The sequence below is a fragment of the Vicia villosa genome, linkage group LG5 (assembly GCF_029867415.1).
Source record: "Vicia villosa cultivar HV-30 ecotype Madison, WI linkage group LG5, Vvil1.0, whole genome shotgun sequence".
NCBI classification, from domain to species: Eukaryota; Viridiplantae; Streptophyta; class Magnoliopsida; order Fabales; family Fabaceae; genus Vicia; species Vicia villosa.
Window position 1 is genome coordinate 166,254,303 of NC_081184.1, and position 12,277 is coordinate 166,266,579.

The window sequence follows — 12,277 nt, forward strand, 5'->3', positions numbered from 1 at the left end:
GGCATACCAGGTGGGTTTGAAACAGAAAGGCCCGCAGCGTGTTTATTAGTCTTGGTAACATTAGTTTTATGGTGCAGAATTTTGGTTTTAAGACTTTTGGCTTTCGGTTTTAGGGAGGAGAAATTTAGGCTAGTTGCATGGTTTGCATTATTTTGGGATATGTGTTGTGTGGGGAAAGGACTATTCAAATTGGATGTTGGATTACTCAGTATGGCCGACAATGCCATATTCTTGTGGGCCACGCTACTGTTGGATGAAAAGTCAGCGCTGGTATTGATGAGGGATGAGTTTGGGGACAAAGTGGGAACAGGTATAATGTGATTTTGAAAACATGGGCCAGGGTTATCGCCGCCAGAGACAATCGGTTGTTGTAGCACAGCTTTTGCACAGAAAGTATGATGTGGTCCCAGCATGATTGATGGATGATGATGAGCATTAATTGTATTGTCGGATTCAGGTGCTAGCAGGTGATTATTGTGATGATTGGTAACGTTAAAGCTTTGAATAGCAACATTATGGGTCAATAATTGGCCATTAACTCATGTACCAGAGATGTCGCCTACGTGCTCCCCATGTGGGACCTCCACAGGAACCTCCTCACCTCCACTTCCTACAACAGGCGATTGATTCATACGCGCCGGGGAGTCAAATTTTTTTCCACCTTCTTCTTCCTGTAGCCACCGTGATGTACCCCCTACAAACTTCCTATTTTCAGGTCTTAATTCAGCTGACCATCCCCTAACACCCGGATCTTCTTCCATAGCAAAACGGACAGCGCACCTTTGTTCAGTATGCCCAAGAATACCACTTACAAAACAGAATATACTCAACTTTTCAAACTTAAATTTGACAGTGCACCACTCCCCACCCTTGTTTTTCACACGGGTATGCGTCTTTAATGGCAAGCGAACATCGATCTTAACCCTCAGACGCATATATTGACGCCAGAAACTTGAGTTGTTATTTTTGTCATACTCAACAAAAGATCCAATAAAATTTGCCATTGTCCTTCCCACTTTTTCTAGCATTAGACCAGCCGGCAGATTATGGACTTGCACCCAGAACTCCACATGAAATAGCGGAATATTTTCGATCTGCACACCCACTTGTACTTTCTCAATAACCAGAAGATGATTATCATAAGACCATGGACCTCCTTTCAATGCCGCCTCCATGTCCAACTGGTGACTAAATTGAAACAGAATGCGATCATCCATGGCTTCCTTAATCATGACTTTTTTAACGGGCCTCCAGATATCTGCCATGCGAGCCTTCATTGACTTCACGTGAATTGGTCTGTCACTCAAGAATCTTCCTACCAAACAAAACTGTAAATCCCCCGTACTTCCGTCGTCATCTCCAATGTCAAAACAAAACCCTTCATCACCATCATCCAGAAGGGAGAGTCCCTCCAAGTTTGGTTCATCATGACTACCCATAGAACTTTTGAATAGAGAAACAGGAAAACTGACTTGTGAACACAATAGCAAAAGACCGAAAAAAACCAGGAAGGAAGAGCTTCTCACAAGAGAAGGAAAACAAAAACCTAGAAAGACACTAGGAAAGCAAACCCTAGCAGAGCACTAGGAAATATTGTAATTTAGTATTCATTTTAACATCTTAATAAAAGCATGGTACAATTTTGAAGTGAATCATTATTATAGTTAAGAATTAAGATTATAGTATGTATTAAAATATTAGATCATTTTCACCTAAGACCAATAAGAATAACATGAAATTAAAGATGAAATTAAAATATCAGAGAGAGAGAGAGAGAGAGAGAGAGAGAGAGAGAGAGAGAGAGAGAGAGAGAGAGAGAGAGAGAGAGAGAGAGAGAGAGAGAGAGAGAGAGAGAGAGAGAGAGAGAGAGAGAGAGAGAGAGAGAGAGAGAGAGAGAGAGAGAGAGAGAGAGAGAGAGAGAGAGAGAGAGAGATATTTTTTAAAGAAGTCTAATATTTTTCTTTAAAGGGATATATACGAAAAACATGATAAGAATACATAAACACGTTTAGGAAATAAAGAAATCGGATAGACAAACATGATTTGATATACACTGATAGAAACACCACATTGCACTAATTTGTCTTAATTTCACTATTTTTTTCTCTAAGTTATTTCTGATATTTGCTTTTATACATTTTTGTATTACTATGGAAGAAATTGCAGGGAAAAAAAATTTCTTTGAATAAAGATTTTATGTTTGGCATTTCTCTTAAAGAACGTCATTGGTTACACAATATAAATAATGCTTCAATTCTTGAATCCGAATTCCAATATATTTGTTTGTCATTTTCAAAATGTATAATATTATTAGCATGTTTAGACAACACAAATTTATTTTTATCTTATTTTTATTTAGATCTAATAAGTATATATACCAAAAACTGTAAAAAAATTGTATGACATATGTAGAGGGAGTGATAGAGTAGAATGCTAAAACATATTGAAACTAAACATTTCTCATCTTAATTTTAATTAAACTAATTATATTTAAATAATTTTATTTTTAATGCGGCATATATTAAAACTGGATAAAAGCGGTGTGCTCTTTCAATAAAGTTTTATTAATTTAATATAGATATTAATAAAATTACTACATATATAATAAATTCAATTAAACACTTTTAAAACATATATTTATCAACATGATTTTAATTCTACTAATTGCGTAAAAATAATATTATACATAAGGCGACGTACAATAAAAATCTCAAAAAAAATATACATATTTATTTTTCTCTACTGTGCGCATTAAAAAAAGCGGACAAACGGGCACGTGAGTGCCCGTTTGAACGCTAGTATTCATAAACTAAATTAACCATTTAAAATTTAATTTGAGAACTAAAATAATTAAGTAAAATATATTTTTATTAATGTGTTTGAATTTCGGTTCATTTAAAATTATGGCCAAAACTTACACATTTAGAGATAAAAAAAGTTGCCTACCCATTTATATTTAGTGCTTAGTAGGCGCAAAGGCACTTCACACGTTAAAGCTCTAACCCTCCATTGTGACACATCGTGGGTTGGCCTCCAATTCTGATCATCATTATTGGATATCTCTAGATAAATTAGCATATATGAACAGATTATAGGAATATATACTAAAAATCTTTATAAACTCACTTCAGAAAAAGAAAAATAAGTGGCTCAAAACATATTGTCCATTACTTTATATACAAGTCAAAAGTTTTCTAACCACAAATTCAACATCTCTTTAAAGTAAATCTATCATCTACTTAGTGCAACAAATGTTTCTCTTCATGTCATTTCACATAGGTAATGATCATGATACATAAATTTTTCTAAAAAAACACATAATGTGAATCATGGTCAACCACTCACATGAGGTAGACATTGTAATCCATAAAGAGAAAATTATGTTTTTCTCAAAAAGATGATTGGGATGGTGCAAGCAATAACTTGATGTATGTATAAATTAAAATTGAATGAAATCTTTCTATATACTATACACAATCAGAAATTACATTACATTTTGACAAGGACTATCAGCAAAACTGAAACTTACATTCTCTAACTGACAATCCTTAAAAATTAAAGAATAGTATAACTGATATCGACATTCGTATAAAGAATAATATTACACGATGGCATCCCCGCGCTACCATACGATGAAGCTTTGTTTCTTACTTTATAGTACACCAGCAAATTCTCGTGTTTCAAACGCGAACAGGTAAGCCGTAATTTTGGTACACTTTTATGAATCCATCAGATCCTGCTGTTACGATTACTTGGCCCCATAAGTGAGAATTAGCCATTCCCTTGCAAGCACTTCTCAAGAATTTATACTCTGATTTACATATTGTAGGAGAAACAACGGTTTGACCTGAGTCGAGAAGTGTTTCCTCTGGCCATGTAGCAGAAACCCTTGGGACTAACTCGGAAAGAAATCCGCGACTCATGAAGAAACAATCAGGAGAAGACAATGATGACCTCTGAATCAAGTTTTCTTCGAGTGATGGGGACAATGGTGTTGACTCAATTCCACACCAAGGTATGGCGATTGTTGCATTGTGGGATAGAAAACTCTCGGAAGACATAATCTTCTTTGCTTTGGAAGTATTCCTATCTTGGCCGGTGTGATTCCAGATACAAACGTTTGAACCTTCACTAAGCGAAACAATATGTTTCCCATCAGAGGTGAAGGAAGCATGCATCTGACCTGCACTTCTTAGGCCTGAAGAAAATAAAGAAGAAGAGGTTTAATAGCTTATTATCAAAATGAACATGATTGTACAAAAACTTACACTCTGGGCGAAATAAGTTATCAAAGCACAAAAAACTTGGAAAATCGCATGTATGTACAAACCAAGTCCTCGTTGCAGAAATTTAAAATACACATAGGAACACATCAGATATGCCTTAATTGCAGAAAAATTGGAATGTATTTGTATATTCATATAACAGCCTCTAGCACCTTTATTGTGTTGGGCCTATGGGGGTGGGTTTAGTCTTACACCGTTTATATATGACCTTTGTAATGCTTTTAGGCTTAAGCAATCTTCATCTTACAAACTAGTTAAGGGGTTAAATTAGGCTTAAGCCCGAATTGTAAGATGCAACAAGTAAAGAATTAGGCACAAATGGAATGCATTTTTAGAATATTTTCAGATAAGGAAAGCAGATGTGAAGAACATACCCTTGAATTTGTAAATGACATCAACTCCAGAGAGTATGCATACATGTGAATCCGCCGAAGCAGCCAATAACTTGCTCGGGTCACTGGGTGAAAACTGAAGAAATAATCATACACAATTAATAACCACTTGTAAAATAATTATATAGGGTGAAGAGAAAAAAACCGGAAAACAGAGGAATAACCGACCTGAAAGCCAGTGATCCTTTTCCCCGATGTCTTCTTTTTGCCTTGTAACGACATTTTAGTATCCATTTTCATATGACTATCTAAACAAGGAAAGGTAAAAGAATAATCATTTTTAGGATCAATAATTTGAATACGGAAACTTCTTTATCTCAGAAGAATAAAAGATAATTTTGCACCCAGGCTTCAAATTGTAACACAATTCCAAACATATACAGTACCAAATGTGTGCATACCTAGGATATCATAGAAACGGCAATTGCCTGCCATGGTACCCACAATCGTGCCCTGCAAGAATGAGTAAAAATTTAGGAACAAAACAAAAAAGACATTTTTCTGCCACAATGTTCATGCAGTTTCAAAAATGTAACGTAACAGACCTGTCCATCAGGGCGGAAGCACACAGCTGTGACTATCTCTCTGATGTCAATATAATCAACAACCCGACAGCGAACAACTTCCCAGATACGCACCTTTCCATCAATTGAACCACTGATGAAAAAATTATCATTGACAGGATTGAAATTCACACATGTCACTGCACCAAAGGAAATCGGAAAAAAGTGTTACTTAGCAAAAAAAACAAAAAACAAAAAAATAGAGAAACACTTAAAAAAAGAGGCAAAAGAGGCACACCATAATTATTGTGGGAGAAAACTCGGAGACATTTGTCAATCCCTACTTGCCATAGGCGCGCTGTCTTATCAAGAGAGGATGAGAGTAGAAACTGCAATCAATGAAAGAATGTAAACAACAGTGAATTTCATTTATAGAAAACTAAATGATAAGCTAACTTAAAGATAGTGCTAGACATGAAAAGACAAATAAGAGTAGCTTGCTTCGGTAGGAAACTAACCCCTGATTTGGACCATGCAAGGTCTAAAATGTCATTACTATGCCCCTGGAATTCATGCATAGGTTTGGCCAATATGCGGAACGTCTTTGGTGGGATAATCACACAGGTTGAAGAAGAAGATTTTTTCAACTTCTCTGTTTTAACTAAGTTCTCTTTATCTACGTCAAGGGGAGCCACAATACCAGTAAATTGATTCATTTTGAAATATATACTGGATGGATCATCATCTAGAATGTTCATTTCATTTGTTCTTACATCCTCAACCACCTTCCACACGCGCACGATGCCATCTTCACCACCGCTAGCTAGATATCTTCCATCGAGACTGAACTTCATTGTCAAAATAACGCCTTTGTGTGCTTTGAACTCCTGTTCAGTATAAAGACATGAAAGCTCCTTAACTCGTTTCTTATGCAAATTAACCCGAACTCTTTGTATCCGAGAAACAAAATCTTTGCAGCAAGTTTCATCAAATCCTTGATTCGGATAAAAACAAGTAATAGAATCCAGTTTGCTTAACCAACCTCTCTTCATCTTCTTTTTAGCAACACTCAATAATCTAGAACTTTCCGCCTCTCTCTGCAAATGTCTACGAACAAATGACGACGGCCCAATATTTTTATGAAACTCTTCCAAACTAATCAACTGGTTCGAACCCAGAACACGCAGGGTATTAAGTTTCCCCTCCTGATCCAATTCATCTACAACATACCGTGTTCCATCATCCAAATTCTTTATCATACACGTCAAATCCTCATTACCATCACCCCGATTTTCTAGCAACCTAGAACCCTCATTCGATAATGAATCCAACACAATCTGGCTCGAGATTGAAGAAACACCCTCTACGGTTCTCAAAACAGCCCCACTGGTCGAAGTGATTCGGTCAACTCCACAAGACGGATCATCAACTCCCTCAATCGAATTCGAATCATACTCCAAACCTATCCATCTCAAAAAACTGAATCGTCTATCACGAACACTTTCAAGACTATTAATCGAAAAATTGAACCTAGAAACATAATCACCAGCACCAGCACCAGAACAAGATTCTAAACAATAATCAAAACCCTCATCATCAGACACAGAACTCAAATCCTCACGAGTATCATAAAATTGATCCTCATCCACTTCCAATTCCAATCCCAATTCCATATCCACACCAACCAACTCCACAAACCCTTCCCCAATTCCACACCCTACACAGATTCTTAACTTCACAAAAAATCAAAATTCCCAAAAATCTTCACTCAATTGAACTTTCCAACTCTAAATTATCAGAAAAGGCATCCGAAATAGCTGCAACAAAGATGAAAAATCATACATATATCACCATGGAATTGAAGTATGAAACATCAAAAACAGTAGAACAAAACAAAGGGAAAGAAAAATACACAATGATTGATGAGATGAATCGTCTTCAAAATCGAAACTTGATGAAGAAATCGGAAGAATCGATCATAGGGATCTTCGTCACTGTGTATCTATCTATCTCCACAGAAATACCTACTTCTGGTACGGTACATAAAACATAAAGTTAAATTAAAATTAACTATATAAATAAGAGTTTTATATATCAGATGTCAAAATCGCGCCTCTGCATCAGATGACTCTGTATCCGATGTTTCTGTATAACTATTGACTGACTACCGACTAAGATATAAATAAGAGATCAGATGCAAATCTGCGTCACTGATATCTGTATAAAATGTCTCTGCACAACTAAAGACTGAGGTGTTTTGACTGGAGTTTTTGTTTCAATTAGAATAATAATATTATAATTAAAGAGTATAGAAGAAAAATAAAAAAATTGCATTGATATTTGTGAAAAATGGAGAAAAGTTGAATGAAGAAAAAGAGAAAAAAGTTTGGTATTGTTGGATTTTGTTTTTGTTGAATTGTTTAAGACAAAGTGACTAAGTCCACTCTTTGGTTTTTCAGTATTTGCGTGTATATTTAATAATTTATATAGACGAATCATGTGCTTTGCTTAATTTCGACTTTCTTTGACACGTTTATAGCTTTATAGGATTAAGAGAGGAGAAATAAAGAGGAAGGGGAGAAATGAACAAAAAGAAAATGAGTGATGGAGATGTACAATTATTTTGTTTTGTGATTTTAGTTTTGTCTGCAATGTTTTTGTATGCATTGAATTGGGTTGAATTGCCATTGTTATTATTTAAAATGGAGAGCCGCAACCAAGTTTTAGTTACTTCAGTGAGTGATAATTGATGTTGAATTTAGTAGAGAAAATTACAATTTAATTCTTAACAATTGTGATCGAAAGAGATTTTGAACCACTTAATGTCAGAACAGACTCCGAACTAGACTATACAGTCTAGTGGGTCGAATATTTTTACTGAAACCAAAAAAAAATGTGCAAGTTTGAATTTAAATTTATTATTTAAAATAGAGACGTAAATAGATTTAGTGGTGATTGCCACTGAATTTAGTAAGGAGGATTACCGTTCAATCTCTCACAATTACGATTGGAAGGAATTTGAAGTACTTGATATCAAAATTGACTTCGAATCAGATTAGACGATCTAGTGGGTCAATTACTAATAATGAAACCCAACAAAAAAAAGAAATGAAGAGGCGCAAATTTGAATATGAATTTTTTTTAAATGGTGACATTTTAATTATTAAACTATTTAATTAAAAAAATTGTGATTGCATCATAAATGAAACAATTTTGGCTAAATTACAGTTTTGGTCCCTATATTTTGGTGTTTTCACGATTTTAGTCCTCCTATTTTGTTTTTAAACAATTTTGGTCCCCATCTCTACTTTGGCTACATAAAACGTCTATGTATCACTTTTTAAAATACATGTCATTTTAAATTCGTTATAATGACTTGGAAAAAATTAACGAAATTAAAATGCCACGTATTTTAAAAAGTGACACATAGGCGTTTTTTGTAGGCAAAGTGAGGATGGAGGACCAAAAGTGTTTAAAAACAAAATAGAGAGACTAAAATCATGAAAACACCAAAATAAGGGGATCAAAACTGTAATTTAGCCAACAGTTTTTGTAGTATTTATTTACGGATTATCATAAGTGAAGATAAATCTAAAAATATGCGGACCCAAATCAAATCAATTAATAAATTATTCGAATTCTTTGATTAACTGTTATATTCAACCTAAACCGCAATAATTTGTATATTTTTTATTCGGATACCAGGTTTGAGTTTGAATGATGGAATCTGATGAAAAATGATGAAGTATCATATGAAATTGAGTGGTGTTCTATTATTTGTTTATTTGAATCATTCCAAATGGAATGAATCGAATAATAAAATGGTATGAATTTCATTTTATTTTATCAATTTTTATTTTTTTTATAATTTTGATAGAAAAAAGAATTAATTTTATTGTCTTAAAATTATAAAACGAAATCTTCACTCCGCCCGACTCCATTATACTTAATTTTTTTCATTTTATGATAATTTTTTTAAAAAAAATCTCAACTTTTTATGTTTAGAATATCTATACTTCACCGATTGCAATTTGTGTCACAACAATCATGATACTTTTATTTGTTATTAAAAATGGAATTTTAAATGATACTTCATAATAGCTTTTTTGATATACTATTTATTAGAAATCTATTAAAAAAATATAGTGTGCGAAGAATAAAACCACGTTACAAAAGATAAAATTAACAACACACATCCAATGCTTATAAAAAAGAAACACCCATCCAACTCAACATAAGAAATATAAAAAATATTGTGCAAAATAAAACACCAAAAGAAGAAAATATAAAATATTAATCTTTGTTGTCTTATATCAAAAGTCCTTTTTACTTACATTTATATAAAAGTAATGGATTTTAAAAATATAGTATTTGTTAAAACTCCTCGTACAACCGTATTAATGTATTTATTCTTATATAAATTATATAATTTTTTCAAAGAATATATATTTAGTATAACATTATTTTTGGAATAAATTTTAAAAATAATTAAATATGTTTAAAGTTTCTTTGAAATTATGCATTTTTTTTTAAAGAATCTTTCCTCTAAAGTTATGAATTTTAATATTTTGTCCTTTCTGCAATTTAGTGACTGAATTAACAATAATTTTTAGCGATAATTTTCTATAAAACGACTGAATTAACGACGATTTTAACAAAATAAATCAAAAATTAAAATTTCTAATTTTAAAGAGACAAAAAGTAAAAATAACTAATTTTAATTTTTTTTACACTTATTTAACTCTTTTAAAAATGATAGCATATATAAAATTACTTTCGTACGATAAAAAAAAAAACTATAAGGCTAATGGCGTTATTTTTTAACTTTACTACTTTGTAACATAAAAAAAAAGTATTATAGGGCGTTATTTTTTAACTTTACTACTTTGTACCATAAAAAAAATATTATATGGCGTTATTTTTTAACTTCACTACTTTGTACCATAAAAAAAAATACTATAGAGAGTTATTTTTTAATTTTATTTGTTTTACCATAAAAAAAATACTATAGGAAAATATTTTTTAACTTTACTACTTTGTACCATAAAAAAAATACTATAGAGTGTTATTTTTTAACTTTACTTCTTTTAATTACCATAAAAAAAATACTATAGGACATTATTTTTTAACTTTACTACTTTGTACCATAAAAAAAATATTATAGAGTGTTATTTTTTAACTTTACTTCTTTTACCGTAAAAAAAAATAATATAGGACATTATTTTTTAACTTTACTACTTTGTACCATAAAAAAAATATTATAAGGCGTTATTTTTTAACTTTAGTACCTTGTACCATAAAAAAAAAAAAAAAAAAAAACTATAGAACGTTAATTTTTAACTTTACTACGTCAAAAATTTGACAATTAGTTAATTTAGCATATCCCTCTTTCAATTTGTGACAAGGCTGATAAGAGAAATATGACTCTAAAAGAAAAGATTTGTCACTCTAAAGAAGAAGAATGATTTGGCTTTCACAATCTAAAAGTGCTCGATCAAGCTAATTACATGTTGAAACTTTCTTGGCAGATTCTCACGAGCTCTTAGTGAAGATTGTGTAAAATTAATAATCAGCATGCAACATGATAGTTAGGATTCATGCTCTATACAATCTTGTTAAAGTTAAAATAACTAAACTAGTTAGCAAATTAAATTATAATGCATAAACAATTTTAAAACCAAATCAAAACTAAAATTAAATCGAATCGAATCGAAATTAAAAATAAAAAAGCTATAAACAAATCTAATTTTTTAAAGTATTAAAAAAGAACTTAACAGTTCGATTTTTTAGTAAATGATTTGTTTTAAGAAAAATTATCTTCTAACGATTTATTACAGTTTAAAATTTTGAAACGGTATTACCAAACCAATAATTTTAATTTGAATTGATTTTCAATAAATTGAAACAATTTGATTCAATTAAATAAATTTTTAGTATAATTTAATTCGGTTCGATTTAGTTCGATTTTCTTATTACCATCAAATGCCCTAACTAAAAGATATTGTCTCAACTGAAATCCCTCTCCATTGGTGGGCAGTTCATCTTTAAATCAACTTAAACTTTCATTTATGACATGGAGACAAGAAATAGTGATTTGCATCCTTTATTCAAGCATATCTTCAATTGGAAAGGTACAACTAGAATTTGTGCTATTTTCTAGAAGATCATCCACAGTTGAAAGTAGTTGAAAGTTACCTCTTTAATGAATAATGCCGCAGGAGTTCATAGAAGGATGTGTAGGGATGATCTTAGTATTCTCTATCAATTTCATATCATGGCACAAATATTATTCCATTTAATAAATATGATATTATTATCCGTCTATATTTATGTGGATATTCGTAAACGATTATACGTGGATTTTGAGATATCAACAGGTATTAAACAAATATTCATATATACTACTTATATAAAGAGTTTAAAGGTAGTGCATGTTCGTGTAAAATTCTTTACACAGTCAGTGCATCACAACCCTTGAAAATAAATACTTTAAATGTTATTTAAAGAAAAAGTCAAATATTTATAAAAGTTAACGGTTTGGATTTCACTGACAGTGTAAAACTGTTTTACACTATCGCTGTATTGTCATTAAATCTTTATTTAAATATTTTTTTAAAAAATAATATAGTTAATTACTTTTTTATCTCTATTAAAGACAAAATAATACTAATTACCTTCATTTTATTTCTTCTTTTATCAAATAAATAAATTCAATAAAATAATAATAATTCTAATAATATATAATAAAAATAATAATAATTTCATATTAAACAAATTAATATTTAAGTAATTTTGCTAATTATTAACATATACTGATATCTACGGGTACGGATACCATCAAATCCGTATTTGTACTTGTAAAGAAAAAGATAACTAAATATCTGTTTGTTTTATCTATGGATACCCATTAAGTCATCCAACTCGTATACGTGACGGATTTTATCCGCGGATATACATGAGTATGGAATTTTTTACCGTCCCTAAGTACATATGATGTGAGATTGTAAGTAGTGGTAAGAATAAACCAAATCATAAAAATTGACGAGTTATCTTATATAAAACATAGGCGTTTTAACTAGGAACGTTAAAAAGATTA

At 31.5% G+C, this 12,277-nt stretch overlaps 2 protein-coding genes across 3 annotated transcripts; both read right to left on the reverse strand.

The window, feature by feature from the left end:
* Positions 1-539: 539 nt before the first annotated feature.
* Positions 540-1,439, reverse strand: LOC131605954 (uncharacterized protein At4g02000-like). Its single transcript, XM_058878240.1, has one exon. The coding sequence runs from the start codon at positions 1,437-1,439 to the stop codon at positions 540-542; it is 900 nt and encodes a 299-aa protein (XP_058734223.1).
* Positions 1,440-3,431: 1,992 nt separating this feature from the next.
* LOC131603753 (WD repeat-containing protein YMR102C-like) lies at positions 3,432-7,571 on the reverse strand. Of its 2 annotated transcripts, XM_058876177.1 has the most exons (8): positions 7,094-7,571; positions 5,700-6,998; positions 5,480-5,570; positions 5,224-5,381; positions 5,080-5,131; positions 4,847-4,926; positions 4,661-4,754; positions 3,432-4,198 (listed from the first exon to the last, which is right to left on the reverse strand). In XM_058876177.1, the coding sequence occupies exons 2-8, from the start codon at positions 6,852-6,854 to the stop codon at positions 3,681-3,683; spliced, it is 2,148 nt and encodes a 715-aa protein (XP_058732160.1). In that variant the 5' UTR covers positions 6,855-6,998; positions 7,094-7,571; the 3' UTR covers positions 3,432-3,680. The 2 variants fall into 2 exon arrangements, with proteins under 2 accessions (XP_058732160.1, XP_058732161.1); XM_058876178.1 differs by having other exon boundaries at positions 5,700-7,571.
* Positions 7,572-12,277: the final 4,706 nt, after the last annotated feature.

Coding starts and splice junctions, on each gene's coding strand:
- LOC131605954 (XM_058878240.1), bottom strand. CDS start 1,439: ATGGGTAGTCATGATGAACCAAACTTGGAGGGACTCTCCCTTCTGGAT.
- LOC131603753 (XM_058876177.1), bottom strand. CDS start 6,854: ATGGAATTGGGATTGGAATTGGAAGTGGATGAGGATCAATTTTATGAT. Junction 5,382..5,479: donor TTTCTCCCACAATAATTATG/GTGTGCCTCTTT, acceptor CCTTTGGTGCAG/TGACATGTGTGAATTTCAAT. Junction 5,132..5,223: donor GCTTCCGCCCTGATGGACAG/GTCTGTTACGTT, acceptor TCATTCTTGCAG/GGCACGATTGTGGGTACCAT.